The sequence below is a fragment of the Pseudorca crassidens genome, chromosome 5 (assembly GCF_039906515.1).
Source record: "Pseudorca crassidens isolate mPseCra1 chromosome 5, mPseCra1.hap1, whole genome shotgun sequence".
NCBI classification, from domain to species: Eukaryota; Metazoa; Chordata; class Mammalia; order Artiodactyla; family Delphinidae; genus Pseudorca; species Pseudorca crassidens.
This window is the reverse complement of record NC_090300.1, coordinates 10,848,504-10,864,079: the sequence shown is the minus strand read 5'-3', so window position 1 is coordinate 10,864,079 and position 15,576 is coordinate 10,848,504. Positions and strand designations below refer to the sequence as shown.

Sequence of the window (15,576 nt, the reverse complement as noted above, 5' to 3'; positions counted from 1 at the left end):
GGAGCATCCATTTATTTTGCAAGCCTTAAGCCAGAGGTGAGCTTCAGTCTGGACTAGAGGGTATGACCAACACATTTTAAGTACTAAATAAATGTTTGTTGAGTGAATGAATGAACGTCATCTATAATGTGCTATCCCCAGGCTGAGGAGAAATTCCCATTGCTGGGGGACTAGAGTTCTCCATGAATGAGAGAAACAGATTCAGTCTCTGGCAGACCTTCATTTATGACAGCAGAGAGGAAATTATGATGTTTACAAGGGGTTCCAGACCATCCTGGTCCAACAGCACACAGGCGGCTGGGAGCTTGGCTGCTTCTTAGTTCTTTCTGTCAGAAGTTTCCATCTCAGCACTCTGAGGATTATACTTTGCTACATATTTTTTAATAGTGCTCTGTAATTCTAAATTCCTAAACATTTTCCATTTACTTTTCTGATGACAAAAGTAATGTATAGTTACTGTAGAAATTTTGGAAAATGAAATGAAGCACAAAGAAAAGAAGAAAAACTGCTTGTAATTCTACCACCCAGAGAAATTTACTGTTAACATTTTGACAGATACTCTTCTAGTATTTTTTCTCTGTGTGTGTTTGTCTGTATATAAATACAAAAATTGGCTCATTATTGCATGTAATGTAATCACTTACGTGTTTAACTTAATATAGTCTGACTTTTCAAATATGATTTTTGATGCTTCTCTGAAATTTTGTTGTATAAATGGAGAATAATTTATTAAACCAATACCACATTTGGGGGACATTTAGGTATTTTTTTAAGTAAGTGTCCATGTGTGAATGTGCGCTTCCAGAAGTATTTAAGGTTTTGTTATGCACTGCCAAATAATTTCTCATCTTGTCAGCAATGTATAAGGGAGCTCAGGAAACAAGTTCATAATTGAAAAAAAAATATATTTTTTTACCGCTTTCCTAGGTGACAAATTGTGCATGTTTGCATTTATTTGATTATTGTGAAGTTTGACTTGTTTTTCCTTGTTCATTGACCCTTTGTATTTCTTCTTATTTTGAATTGCCAATTCATTGCATTTTGCCTCTTCTTCTATTAAAATATTTATTTTCATATTGATCTATGAGAACTCAGATATATAAAGATAGTAACCTTTTATTTTATGATTTTTCTCCCGTTTGTCATTTGTTTTTCCACATTGCTTATGGATTTTTTTTAATGTACAGAATTTAAAAGATTTTATTACATACAATCTATTAACCTCTTTTTAAAATACAAGTCCTTATATGATTAGAAAGCTTTCACTCCTCTGATGGCAGATAAGTAACCTCCTATTTATTTTCTCCTCATTCTTTAGGATGCCTTTGTGACTTTTGTAATAAAACTCACTAGAGAGAACTCAATGGGTTTGTTTTACTGGGGGCTTGAGTGTCAGCTTTCCTAGGCAGTAACAACGTTGTAGAGAAGAAATCTCAGGCATGCTTCTTAAATGACTTGTCTGTGGTCCTCTTTGAGGCTGATGTCAATAATTGCTTGGAAAATAAGTTTTTGCTAAAAGAGGAGGCAGGAAATTTAAAGTCCAAGTAATTTTCTGCAAAAATTTGAAATAGGCACCATAAAGAAAGTCGTTATAGATATATGACTATATGCCCTGTCTAACTATATTATTACAGCTTAAAGTATGTAAATTAATATACTGCAAAGCGTTAATATCACTGAAACAACCACTGTCGTGATGGTCTGGAAGTTTTTCTGTTTTTTAATAAATTTATTTATTTTATTTTATTTTTGGCTACGTTGGGTCTTCGTTGCTGCGCGTGGGCTTTTTCTAGCTGGGGGGAGCGGGGCTACTCTTCGTTGCGGTACGCGGGCTTCTCATTGCGGTGGCTTTTCTTGTTGCAGAGCACGGGCTCTAGTCACGTGGGCTCAGTAGTTGTGGCTCGCGAGCTCTAGAACGCAGGCTCAGTAGTTGTGGCGCACGGGCTTAGTTGTTCCGTGGCATGTGGGATCTTCCTGGACCAGGGCTCGAACCCGTGTCCCTTGCATCGGCAGGCAGATTCTTAACCACTGCGCCACCAGGGAAGCCCGTCTGGAATTTTTTTGCCTGTCAAGTAGGTGTTTCATTTCCTCAACGTCAAGGTTCTTATTGCTATATTTTTGGACAAATTTTGCTTTCAGAATTTAGATCAATGTTAGTTATTGATTTGTGGAGCATCCTAGAGGCCCCCTGTCTACTTTGGGAGAAATTGTGCAGTTTAATGCAAAATTAAACCTTATTTTTACTTAATAGCCATTTTTGTTAAAGACTTTTTAATATTATTTGTGTTTTACTAGGTTTATTTTTTATGTTGAATTGCTTCCTATTTGCACAGTTGATTTTTGATGTTTCTGAACTTCTTGGAAGGGTTTCATGCTAATTCTCCCCAGGATAATAGGATGAGAGCTTGGACCTGTGCTGGGCACCAAGACAGGCCTAGCACATAGTTTGCACTCAGAGAGGATGTTTGATGCACAGGCCTCTGTATAAATGAAATTATTGACTTTGCAGGGTTTCTCCAAAGAAATTAAAATCCCTAAAACCAAATATGTTGGCTACATCAAGGATTATGAGGGAGCCACTTTAATGGGATGTGAGCTAAATCCACAGATCCCATACACGGAATTTTCTGTCATCATTAAGAAGCAGAAGGAGGTAAGTACGTGACTGACTCGGGGGAACCCGACTGGTGTGCGCAGACCAGTCTCTTTTGGGGTGAAGTGTGCATCACTGGGCTCTGTGGGTGTGGGTCTGCTGGGTACCATAACCTCGGTTTGCTCTGTTTTGTCTAGGTTTCTTCTTTGAAGGTATCCTTTATCTTCTCTCTAAATCACCACTTCTAAGGGGGTCAGTACCTGTTAAATTGGTGTAAAATACAAAACTTGTAAAATATGATAGTAAATCTTAATTTCACCTTCAAGGCCTCTTACATGCTGACCTCATGCATCTTTCTCAAACCCACCTCTTCATTTCCCTTTGTAAACTAATCTCCAAAGGCTGTTACTGATGCTTTAACCCTCTTGCTTGGTATCTTCATCTTTTACCCACTTCCTCTCCCAGTGCATGTACACACACACACACACACACACACACAGATGGGACCACTTCCGCCTGTTTTCCATTCCTCTTCGAACTTCTTGAGCACTAGTTTGATCCACTCATTTGAATTTCAGTTAGTCATTACCTTCCATATTTATCTTAGTTTGTATTCACCTCTCCTTCTGCATTGCACGTTCTGAAGGCTTATACTTCCAAATAGTAAGTGATTTGTTATCTGGAGAGGACTCTTTTTTTTTTTTTTTGGCCGCACTGCATGACATGCGCGATCTTAGTTCCCCGACTAGGGATCGAACCCACGCCCCCTGCAGTAGAAGCGCAGAATCTTAACTACTGGACTGCCAAGGGAAGTACCAAGTGATTTGGTATCTGATGCTGGGGTGAAGTCTTTTATGCATATGAACTAAAAGTGAAGCAGTAAAGGGAAATGTTGATAGATTTGACTACATAGTAATTTTTACATTTCTCTAAGTCAGGGAAAAGAAACATACGGAGATCATAATTAGGGGAGTGTAACAGAAGCCATTTATTAAATGAATGAACTTTATGTGTTAAGCCCAGGATCATCCCCTTGGTCCCCCTAGTTCTTGGAGTTCAAAAACTGGGAATTTGCACCTGGGTCACCCCACATCAGTCCCACTTGATACTTCAGTTATTCATTCGAGTGTACTTTTCTCTAGCGAGTAACAAAAAAGACCTCTGCCTTAAATCTGTCTTTGTTTTCTGGTTTCTGCTCATTTCCCTGATCCCAGTTCTTAGTTACTTGTCAGATGTCACTGACATAACAGATGTAAAGCTCCTTACGCAGTGTCTGGTGTATAGTAGGTGCTCAGTAAGTATTTTCCTTTTACTTGAAGTAGCTCAGAGTTGTTCTTATGCTTCCCGTGGAAGTGAGCAAAAGGCTTTTATTAAATTAGAAAATAAAAACAACCTCTGTTGTTTCTTGGTCAGAGACGTCAGCCTAAGACAGAATTCCACATAGGGTGCTTGGAGAGTTAATACAAGCACAGCAGGCTCCTCTCCCTGTTCTCCGCTGGGCTTAATGAGCAGGTCTGAATTCGCAGCCCGTTGCGCAGAGCTATTTTAGATGGCAGCAAAGCCTCAGCTTTTGAGAAGACAGCGCCCCATCCCCTTCCCCTTTCTCTCCCCTTGGATTCCTCCCCCGCCACCTCCCTCTCAGCCTCCAGCCTTCCCTAATAGGCGCACCACTGAATGCACGAGAGATCGGAGGTCGCCCTAAGAAGGTGTTTGGATTCACGTAATATCTTCTTCCACAGAATTCAAGTGATTTTTACAAGTGTCATTTATTCCAGCTCTGGAAACCCCCTTGGGGAAGGTAGGGACGAATAGTGGGAAGGAACAAATTGTAGGGAGATGGAGGGTCTTCCCCGCCGTGGAAGCGTACAGAGCAGTCACTTGTGGTTGTGGTTAGCAGGGGTGGAGAGAGAACCAGTGCAGTTGCACAGGTGGAGCGGTGGGTGGGAGCCGAGTGCTGTGGGGAGTGAGGACTCCAAGGCAGGGTGGGATGCAGCAGCCCTAGCATCATCTCACATCTTCGGAGGTGGCGTCATGGGACACGTGTCTAGACGGGGTGGCCTGGAAGGGAATCAAGCATGAGCAGAGATTCAGAGCCCAACATAAGTGGATTCATGGGTATCTGCACACCTGGGACCATAGGCGTGTGGGTGATGAAGGCCACTACTTGAGGAAGTGTGAACAGGCCGTGAGCAGGCAGGACTGAGTGTGGGTGTGTCTGGGGGGCTGGGAAGTGGGGGTAATTCTTAAATCTCCGTTCACATGTGAGGCTACGTGAGACTGGGCTTGGAGGGGCCAAAGTAAGAGTGAGGAAAAGCAATGGGATCTTTGTAGGAAGACATGCTAAAACTTGGTGAAATATTAAAGATGGGGGAGTTGCCCCCAATTTTCTGTTTGGGAAGACTAACACTAACAGCGGTGGAGTGAGAGACGGATTTGAGTAGAGAAAGATGACAACATGGTGATGAAGTGAAGATATTTTCTAGGGAGGTGAAGATAAGAGACTGGAACGGAAGTGAAATGTCTTTTTCTCCAAAGTGATCCTCAGAGGTGCAGAGAGGTTGCGAAGCCCCCCGCACCCCACCTCTATTACCAGTCACCTCAAGGTGCTACCTGAGGGTATGGAAGCCACCTGCTAGGCTGTCACATTTGAGGGCATCCTTGGTGAAGAGAAAAAACTTTCAAAATTATATTTTCTGAAGGCCTTCATATAAGAAATTGTCATTGGAATTTTTTCTTTAAAAAACTTTTTTACTGAAATGTAGTTGGTTTACAATGTTGTGTTGGTTTCAGGTGTACAGCAAAGTGAGTTATACATATCTATTCTTTTTTAGATTCTTTTCCATTATAGGTTATTGCAGAATATTAAGTATAGTTCCCTGTGCTATGCAGTAGGACCTTGCTGTTTATCTATTTTATATATAGTAGTGTGTATATGTTAACCCCAAACTCCTAGTTTATCCCTCCCCCCCATCCCCTTTGATAACCATAAGTTTGTTTTCTGTGCCTCTGAGTCTGTTTCTGTTTTGCAAATAAGTTCATTTGTATCATTTTTTATTTAGATTCCACATATAAGTGCTATCATATGATATTTGTCTTTCTTTGTCTGATTTACTTCACTTAGTATGATAATCTCTAGGGCCATCCATGTTGCTGCAAATGGCATTATTTTATGCTTTTTTATGGCTGAGTACTATTCCACTGTATGTATGTACCACATTTTCTTTATCCATTCATCTGTCAATAGACATTTAGGTTGTTTCCAAGGATTCTTTTTAAAAAAGACTTGGACTTACAAATAAATGCAGAGCATCGTTTTAGATATGCTCTGTCCCAGGTGGTAGCCACTGGCCACACGTGGCTATTGGGTGCTTGCCGCATGGCCAGTCAAAGCTGAGATGTAGCGTAAGTGTAAAATACACTCTGATTTTGAAGACCTAGTGTGAATAAAAACATGTAAAATATCTCGTAATTTTTTTCTCTTGAGCATATGCTGCAATGATAATATTTTAGATATATTGGATTAAATAAAAATATATTGTTAAAATTACACCTGTTACTTTTTTTTTCTTTTTTTTTTAAGTAGTTACTGGAAGATTTTCAATTACATGAGTGGTTTACATGATATTTCTGTTGGACAGCCCTGAGTAGATTTACCAGGAATATATGTTGCCAGTCCCATTCATTTTATGAAGTCCTATGTTTAATTGTTAAGGTTATGCATTCATGCTATGGCATTTACCAGCCTTATGTCTGAGATCAAGCAGTTAGGAACTAGAATTTTTTTGTTTTCCTTTGTGAATTCGATTAATGACTGCTACTGTTTTGTGTTTTCCAAAATTCAGTTATGATATGGTTAATCTCAAGATGGTGAGTTTTGAGGGCTATTTTATTTTATTTTTTCCTTTCCTTTTTAAAAGGGAAACTGCTCTGGAAATAGTTACCTCAGGGCATTAGGAATTATTTTATAAAACAAACGGACACCTCTCAAAATTCCCTGATCAGTTCTGGTGGCCCCCACCCTGGTTGTGCTGCCTTTGCTCATTAGAGCTGCGGTTTGGATGCAGACAGCATAGGTTGGGGCTCAAGGCTTGAAAAATGTGAATAATAGGAAAGCCGTCCTCCCAGGCTTTGGGGACTTCGTGAGTTTGTCTGCCCCTCGAGTAGAAGGGAACAGTTCCTGGTCATGGGATGTGAAGAGGTTCTGACGTTGCCTGGGCTGCTGCGGCTGAGGCTCCCGGGGAGGGGGCAAAACATTTGGCGCTTATACTAAAGAGGACAGTGGGCCCTTGGGGCAGTGTGTTCTCTCAGTATTGGCTTCTCTTCAATGGAAGGGAACAAGTATTCAAAGGCGGCTGGGTGAATGACATTAAACGCATGGTATAATAGAATGCTTTCATGTCTTACTGTTTAATAGCATTCACCCTTTTGTTTCCTGAAGACTTAATTTTGTTAGGAAAATGACTCCATAGACTGACTTAAACTGTGGCCACAGACTTCTGTCACTAAACATATTTTCTTCTTGTGCTTTGCAGATCATTAAAAAGCTGATAGAAAGAAAACAAGCCCAGATTCGGAAAGTCTACCCGGGACTTTCCTGTTTTAAAGATGGAGTCCGGCAGATCCCGATAGAAAGCATTCCTGGAATTCGTATGTATAGATCTTCTTCTAAAACGCAAAACCTTTTGGTAATGCCATGACAGTGTTGGAAACAATTATACCAGAATGCAGTGATTTGGAAAGCTGCTTCCCCTGTCTGTCTCCATTTGTGTTATTGTAGTCTTTAAGAAGGGAGCAAATGCTTTCCTTTTACATCTTTTCTCTGTTTCCCAGTGCAAACAAACTGGAAGAGAACTTAGTTGACCTCTTGTTGTAGCTGTTAATGTCCATCGGTTATGAGAGCCTGTTATTTGTGGCACCGTGCTGGACACTTCCCCATATGTGACCTTGGTGGCAGGGAATTCTACTCAGAGGGGAAGGTTGAGTCTCAGGATGGTTAAGCCCTTTAACCTTAAACAACGCATGGCCAGTGAATGTCAGGAATAGTAGCAGCCCCATCCTGGCCTCCCCGAGACATCTTGCTGTTGGTACCCTGCCTCACTGCCCTCCTGGGTGCAGCCTGCATAGAACTGTGCTTGGGCTGAATTAGTTTCCACAAACCTCTAAACAAGATGATTGCAGAGCATATGCTTTGTTTCAAGTTCCCTATTTTAGAGTAGTTTTCCCAAGGGTTCTTCTCTGTGAGTATATTAGAGGTGAGTTGTATTGGGTTAAAACAGCTGTTTTTGTAGATCAAAAGCTATGAATATTGGTACTTTCATTCGGTTCAAATCCAGGATCATCCAGTATATTGAAGATTTAGTATAAACAAAACCAAAGCAAACAAACTAAAATTCTCCAGAGAAAATAAGACATTATATGGGCAAGATATATTTCTTCATTACAGAGTATACCCTACAGCAGATCTTACTTTCCTTGTCAGACCTGGAAATTTTGCTTCCGTGTATTATCTTATTAATAGCTCCCCTGTCACTGGATGCCTACATGTGCCAGGCATTCTTCTGTTTGTTTATTTGTTTGTTTTGTGTGTTTTTACATATATCAACTAATCTCAAAAGGAATCACATCAGCTCAGTTTTGGAGTTCTGTTTTATAGGTTGATAAACAGAGGCAAAGGTTGACTAACTTATCTTGGGTACACTAGCTTTTAAGGAGAGAACAAGAAATCAGTCCTGGTCAATTGGACTCCAGGCTGTGTCTTCTTTCTGCTACAGTAAACCATCTTGCATTACAAGCAGGGTCTGCCCCAAATAAACTAGAGACCAGGACAGAGTTTGTTCCAACCTAAAACAACAGCTTAACTCTTTCACAGGGTGATTAGCAAAAACCGTGACTTAGGGTTTTAAAAAAAATACACACCCACAGTACCAGACATGTTTGTTTTTTATGCTTTCCTCTGAAAGGTTGAAGTTCCTGCTTTAAAAAGTACTAACAGACAGAGCAATGTCAGTCTTGGAAATGTTTTGTATTGTTAGGTGTATGAGGAAGTAAAGAATTAACTGTAGTTAAGTTCAGACTCTTCAGATATAGACATTTATTGAGTCGTGGCTATAATTTATTGTATTTTTGATAACTATTAAATGTTATTCTCTTGACCAAAAGCAGTTCTCATTCAGTGTTTAATTTTGTTGATATATAGGAGAGACAGGCTGGAAACCGAGTGGAAAAGAGAAGAGGTAAGTATGATGGGCCAGAGGATATTAATGCAAGTGTTCTTTTTCCCCTCCCAGAAACTTAGAGAAAACAGGCAAACTGATTGTAGTCACCATCACAACACTTGTTAGGTTTCAGTTTTGATAAAAAATTCTGGAATGGTTCTAATTTTAAGTTTCTGTAAAAATGAGCTGGAATCACTTGGCAAGAGAAGAGAAAACTAATCATTGGTCCTTCTTGTTTATTCTTTTCCTTTCAAGTAAAGAGCCCAAAGACCCCGACCAGCTTTATAGCACCCTCAAGAGCATCCTCCAGCAGGTGAAGGTGGGTGTTTTGTTTTCCTTCACCTCATGCAAATATTTTGAAATGATTTCCCACATGGCATTTCCATATTAGATACCTTACTTTTTTCTTTACCCAAGAGCCATCAAAGCGCTTGGCCCTTCATGGAACCCGTGAAGAGAACAGAAGCTCCGGGATATTATGAAGTTATAAGGTTCCCCATGGGTAATGCCATTAACATTTTCTAAGTATAGATTTAAAACTCTCTGGATGGCGGTGTGGGGGACAAAGGGGTGCCGAGGTTGATGTGCACTCTTCTGTTGTAGGGTGGAGGGCCGGTGGAATCAGAGCAGGAGGGGTAAAGGGGAGGGGATGGCCATGTTCATTAGGCTCCCGCTGCTGCCCTGTAGCGCCCACACCATCGATGCGAGCTGCAGACAGCACTGGAGATGAGAGTCAGCTGTGTGGACATAACCTTGATTATATTCAGTTTGGTTGCAAATGGAAAAACATCAGCTTGTCCTCTTGATATGCTTGGAGAGTCTGAGAATTTTTGAAGGTAAACAGACGAAGTTAGATCAAGCCGCTTGACTGCTGTACTCTTAGATGGAGAAATAATCATTAATGCAGCTCTTGATTTTCCACGCTCTTGAAGGAGACTGAGTGTCACTAATTATACTCCTATTTTAAGCTTGGTCCCACATCCCCAAACAAACAAAAGAAATGCCTTTAGAAATGTAGAATTGTGGAATTTGCTGCTGTGTCTGCACCCGGCTAAAAGGAATGATTAATTGAGTCAATTGAGAATCCCCAAATTAAACTAATTTGGCATTGTGCAGATGACAGACCACGAGCTGAATTTTTTTTTTTTTTTTCCCAATCAGCTGTGTGGCCATTTTTCTGGAGAGGGCCTGTATCTTCTGTCCCTTTTCTACCTGGTGCTAAGAAGGTATTAAGATGTGAAAGGAAGAGTGAAAGGGATCCATTAGCTCCCCGATAACAGAGTTATTTGTAGATTTTTCTGTGGCATTATCACACGAATGTTCTACACAGTGGTGGTAATGATTTCAGTAGTCTCTGGTCCTTAAAGTGGACACACATCTGTACGCTTTTCTTTCCCTTTTCTATCTGCCTCGCTTCTGTGTATTTCAGTACATGAAAATCAGAGTAAGGGTTGAAGGAGTGTAGAATTCTGAATGGAAGGCTGACTTGGGAATCAGTATTTCCCAGGATGTGAAAAATATGCTAAAACCCTTTAAGTCCATTCCCAAACTTACCTGACCTTGGCATCCTCGTCACCTGGGCTGCCTCAAGTTCTTTTGTGAAATGCTCAAGGGAGGTTGAGTGAGCCTGGGGAGAACAGTTTTCGGCCCTGTCCGTGTGCACTCTGAAGCCCTGCAGTGGCAGGTCCAGTGGGTCCTGTCTGTCATAGCCGACTCCCAGCCTGCCCTCTGGAAGCTTTCTGCTTGGTCCAGCCAGAGGAGGGTGGGAACCTCGCCAGCCGGACACCACTTGTGCGCACAGCTGAACGCTCGTGAGGGGACAATTGACCCCACTGAGCAAGGCCAGTGGTGGGCTGAGGTGTGCGTAAGCAGCGTTAATGAAAACAGTAGATGGTGCTCTTTGGTTGGAGCCATGCTTTGTTTTCTTGGGATGCCCTTGCCCCTAAGATGGTCATGTCTTTGAGGACAAGACTGACAATCGGTAATTTCACTTTTTCTGCCATTGCCTTCATGGCTTTTTCAAAAAACATTTCTTCTCTTCCCCCCCCACCCCCATGCCCTAAAAAAACCTCTTTTCTTCCATATGGATGAGATCCAACCTGTTTTGTTAAGGAAATGGCATTCAGTACAGCGTCTGAGGTGTGGCCCAAGCTTCCCACACACGGGTAGCTAGGCAGGTAGGCAGGGCTTTCCTATTTACCCAGAATTCCCAACTTTTGGGGATTTAATGAGTAATTTAGTGGTGTCTCCATGTTTGTTTTCACTAGTGTTCAGTCACCTTCTTTTGTAACCCGGGCCATTTGGTCAACCAAAAGCTTCTAAGAAGGCCAGAGGAAGGAAGCTGTTATCTATAACTTTAGAATGGAAAGGAAATAGAGAAAGGAAACATGCAGAGTTGGTTGTAATTATTCAGAAAGCTCCAAACACTTTCATGATTTGTTTCTGCTGTATTTGAGGCTCTCCCCATCGCTCCTTTCCTCCCGCCTTCCAAAAACTAGTGGGGAGAGCTTTTGCGTAAACTTCTTTGTGTCAAGTTTCATATTTTCCCCCTTTACTTTTTTTTTTTTTTTTTCTCTTTTGGTCACACGTCTCTTCCTTCTAAACATCGTAAACATGATATCAGGCAGCATATCCTAAGTGGTGGGCATTTAGGTGGGAGGAGGGTAAGCATCCAGTTTTACCCAGAGAGGCCGGTTCCACTGCTCTTTCTTTATTCAACGAGAGCACCTCTTCAGCTGTTCAGTTACACTCAGGTGACACGTTTACTGGGCTATTTGTCAAGCCTTTGTGTAGCTTAATACTTTTCAGTTTTTCTCTCCCTCCGAACTATTTCAGTTAGAGAAGAAAGAAAATGGAAAGTTGAATTCACAGATGTGATGACATACTTCTAACCAAGATAGGCTTTATTTTTTTTTTAAAAAAAAAAAGGCTTTAGTCAAAGGAAACAGGTGAAAGCAGATATTTCCTATTTTTCCTTTGGAGTTTTGTGGTAGATTTAGGATTTTGCTGCAAATGAATTTCTCCCCATTTTGGGATGTTGCACATAAGTTTATTTATCTTATTAAATGATAATCCCAGTGTATTTGGTTGTCAGTTTCTCTCCCTCTGGAAAATTTGATAATATAGTGGGAATTTGGGTTGTTGGTAGTCAGAAGTATTTCTTTAGTGATTTTGACTTATTTTTTCATGCAGAGTTTATATAATTTTTTTCATATTCTTTTCCATTTTGGTTTATTACAGTTCCCTGTGCTATACAATAGGACCTTGTTATTTATTTTATATATAGTAGTGTGTATCTGCTAATCCAATTTAACAGTTGATATTTTTTTTTTTTTGCGGTATGAGGGCCTCTCACTGTTGTGGCCTCTCCCATTGCGGAGCACAGGCTCCGGACGCGCAGGCTCAGCGGCCATGGCTCATGGGCCCAGCCACTCCGCGGCACGTGGGATCTTCCCAGACCGGGGCACGAACCCGTGTCCCCTGCATCGGCAGGCGGACTCTCAACCACTGCGCCACCAGGGAGGCCCTAGTTGATATAATTTTTAATGATAGAACCAGACTTAGAGACAACTAGGGACCTATAAGTAGACAAATGTTAGCATCTTCTATTCTTCGTGGAATTCTTTAAATTGGTTCTGAGAGTGAAGATTAAAGAAGCCTCATTATATTCTTACAAGTTTAGATGAAGCATTATTTTCCTTTGTAAAATAATTTAAAGCAAGTAGATATATTGGGAAAATATTCTTTTTGACAATTGTCTCGCAAGGCTTACTTGCTTTGGAAAATAGATTATTAAGTAAAGTTTGTCATTCTTATTTCATTGATGGAGCATGAAACTAAATTCACTGGAACCATTTTACATGCAAGGTCACCGGTATATTTGCAGATGTATTTATGATCTGTTTCTCCATTTTAGTTCTATCTCTATAGCACAAGAACAACTGTGAATTTAGAGAAACAAACTCAGTCTGATTGTTCTGATTTAAGTAATGAAATGATTCGATACAAATGTTCCACCTGCTGTGCTCCATGTATAGACAAAGCCTCTTCTGTATAATTCTGAATGAAGAGCTAACAGTACTTAGTTCATCGTACTTATTGCTGCTAATCTACTTAGCTTCCTCGTGCTGAAGAGGGGATTGGGCCAGATGACTAAGAATGGTCCCTTCAATGTTAAAACACTGTGATTTTGCACAGGATACTCTCACAAAAGGAAGAACATAAGACTCAAGAACTGTTTTCCTTGATCATATGAATTTCTCTTAAAGAAAGACATTGGGATGGTGAAAATGTGATCAAACTGATGATATAGATTTCTTTCCCCATCTCACTTTTGTCAGCTGGTTGGTTTAAAAGGAGTCAAAGATGGCTAATATTTTTTTTTCCTGTGCAGATCTGAAAACCATGAGCGAACGCCTCAAGAATAGGTACTACGTGTCTAAGAAATTATTCATGGCAGACTTACAGCGCGTCTTTACCAATTGCAAAGAGTACAACCCCCCTGAGAGTGAATACTACAAATGTGCCAATATCCTGGAGAAATTCTTCTTCAGTAAAATTAAGGAAGCTGGATTAATTGACAAGTGATATTTTTTTTCCTCTGCTTCTTAGAAACTCATCAAGCAGTGTGCCTAAAGCATGGTTTAGTTTTACAAAGAATTGGACATAATGTATTGAAGATACTTATAATAATTAGCACTTTTAAAAAACAAACAGAAAACCTCCTCTTAGCTTTTCAGATATGTATTTAAATTGAAGTCATAGAACATTTTTATTTTATGGAATAGATTTTAATCTATTCACTACAATTAATGTCAACTTTCTATGGCATGTCCATTAGCTGACTATTCAATAATAGATGATCAGGGGTTTCCTCAAAATTTGTATATGAGGAAATTGCACATAGTACCAAGATTTGGGGGAATGCAGAAAATTTTCAGACCATGAATGTTTCCCTTTTTTTCTAATGGTATGTGAGAGTTTATTTTTATTTTATTCTGAAGGACTTTAAAGGAAGGGATGAATGATAAAAAGCCCGTAAAAGGTGAAATATGTGATGTTTGAAGTCTCATGGTAGACTTTTTATATATATTTTTAAAAAACACTCATCTAGGTGAGGTGCTTTGAGCAGTTCTGAAAAAAATGCAGTTCCAGAAAGCGACTGCTTTGATTCCTAAGGAAGAAATTCTAAATAGTGCAAACTTTTATAAGCATCTGGGTTTTTGATAATTCTATCTACCTACAACAAACTTGTGAGTGCATAACCACTATTTTAATGATTTCTTTCTCTACACGAGTGTGTAATAGTATATTTGACTTTGCTTATGCAGGCCGTAAGTTCCAAAAGGCAATTTCCTGGGCCACAAAGGCATCCATTTGAAAACACTTGGGATGGAATCAACATACTTTAACAAAAAAAGATGTATAATCTATTTAATGTATCAAATTTAGTGAATCCTTGTTCTATTAAATAAGGATTTTTTGCCCTTTCTACAATACACACAACCCCACTGATACTGTATTTATGAACATTTTTCCTTTTGCATCTCCAGATTATATTCATTGTCGGAGATGAATTAAATTACCACCAAGATTTGCTGTCAGTATTTTAATACCTACGTTGGTATATATATACCCAGGGTAATACTATCCCACTAAAATCCATCATACAACCTTATTAACCCGTCTTGGGATTCCAGCTTAGTGCTTGGATTTATTTCCTCATTAACACTACATTGAAAAGTGGGACGTCCGCCTTCCCAACTCTGGGAGAACCAACTCATGTAAAACAAACGAAGGCCACCTTGATGGTCTCGACACTAATTTTTATGATACAAATTTATAAACTGATTTTTGTAAAGGACTAGGTTTAAAGGTATATTTAACTTGATGTTTTCTATCAGCATAAAAGAATTGAAATGATTATTTGATAGACATTAAACACAGTTGCCAGAGATAATCTGCATGAAGGAAAAAACCCTGCAGATGGCTGTGAAGTTGGAAGGATTGTTTTTAATGTGTAAGATATATTCAGAATGCTCACAACTGAGAAATGCCTCAACTTTTTAAAGTATAAGAAACCACCTTGTGTGGCATCTGGATTTCTAATGAAGAAGGATGATACAGTTTGGATTAAGTAACTTGGACTGGTTTTCCACAGTGCTTTGTACTGGATCTGCCGAAGCATCTGGCCAGCTTGGTATCCTGTGAAAGTTTGTTATTTTCTGGGTAGACATTCTTATAGAGTATTGTCTTTAAAATCAGATTGTCTCTTCTATATTGAAAGCATTTTTATGTTTTCTAATTTAAAAATTAATATTTTCTTATAGATATTGTGCAATAAAGCTGAAGTAGGATGTGTGGTTTTTGCAAATGCTTTAACAGCGGATAAAATTTTACATTTGTAAAATTAATATATTGTACTGGTACAAAATAGTTTTAAATTATATTTTAAAAAGCTCTTAATCTGGTGGTGTGTTTTCTTCTTCTGGCAGATTGAGTTTACAGGGCGAATGTACGATCTGTTTGATGACTGATTACATCCTTAGTTCTTAGGTCGTAAGCATGTCGAGGAAGGTGTTCAGAATTGTTGCATTTGTGTGAAGTTTCAAAAAAATTCACAGCCCATCAGTGAGAGATTTTCAAGAGGAGAGACACTTACTGTGTCTCTGGAATGATCCACTGCATCTTGCCCATTGACACTCAGGAAAAACATCCAGCTAAAGAAGAGTGTTATGGTTTTAGAAACAGTCCCGCACTCGCCCCCAG

General features: G+C 39.7%; 1 protein-coding gene across 2 annotated transcripts in view; it reads left to right on the top strand.

Annotated features, from left to right (window-relative positions):
* KAT2B (lysine acetyltransferase 2B) overlaps nt 1–15,273 on the top strand; it is a 102,408-nt gene extending 87,135 nt beyond the window's left edge. The window contains exons 13-18 of one of the 2 annotated variants that reach the window (XM_067737378.1): nt 2,510–2,653; nt 7,126–7,240; nt 8,790–8,826; nt 9,064–9,127; nt 9,226–9,310; nt 13,202–15,273. In XM_067737378.1, the coding sequence (XP_067593479.1) occupies nt 2,510–2,653; nt 7,126–7,240; nt 8,790–8,826; nt 9,064–9,127; nt 9,226–9,310; nt 13,202–13,395 (639 nt within the window). In that variant the 3' untranslated portion in view covers nt 13,396–15,273. The remainder of the gene's footprint in view (nt 1–2,509; nt 2,654–7,125; nt 7,241–8,789; nt 8,827–9,063; nt 9,128–9,225; nt 9,311–13,201) is intronic. The other variant, XM_067737379.1, reaches the window with a different exon arrangement.
* Nucleotides 15,274–15,576: the final 303 nt, after the last annotated feature.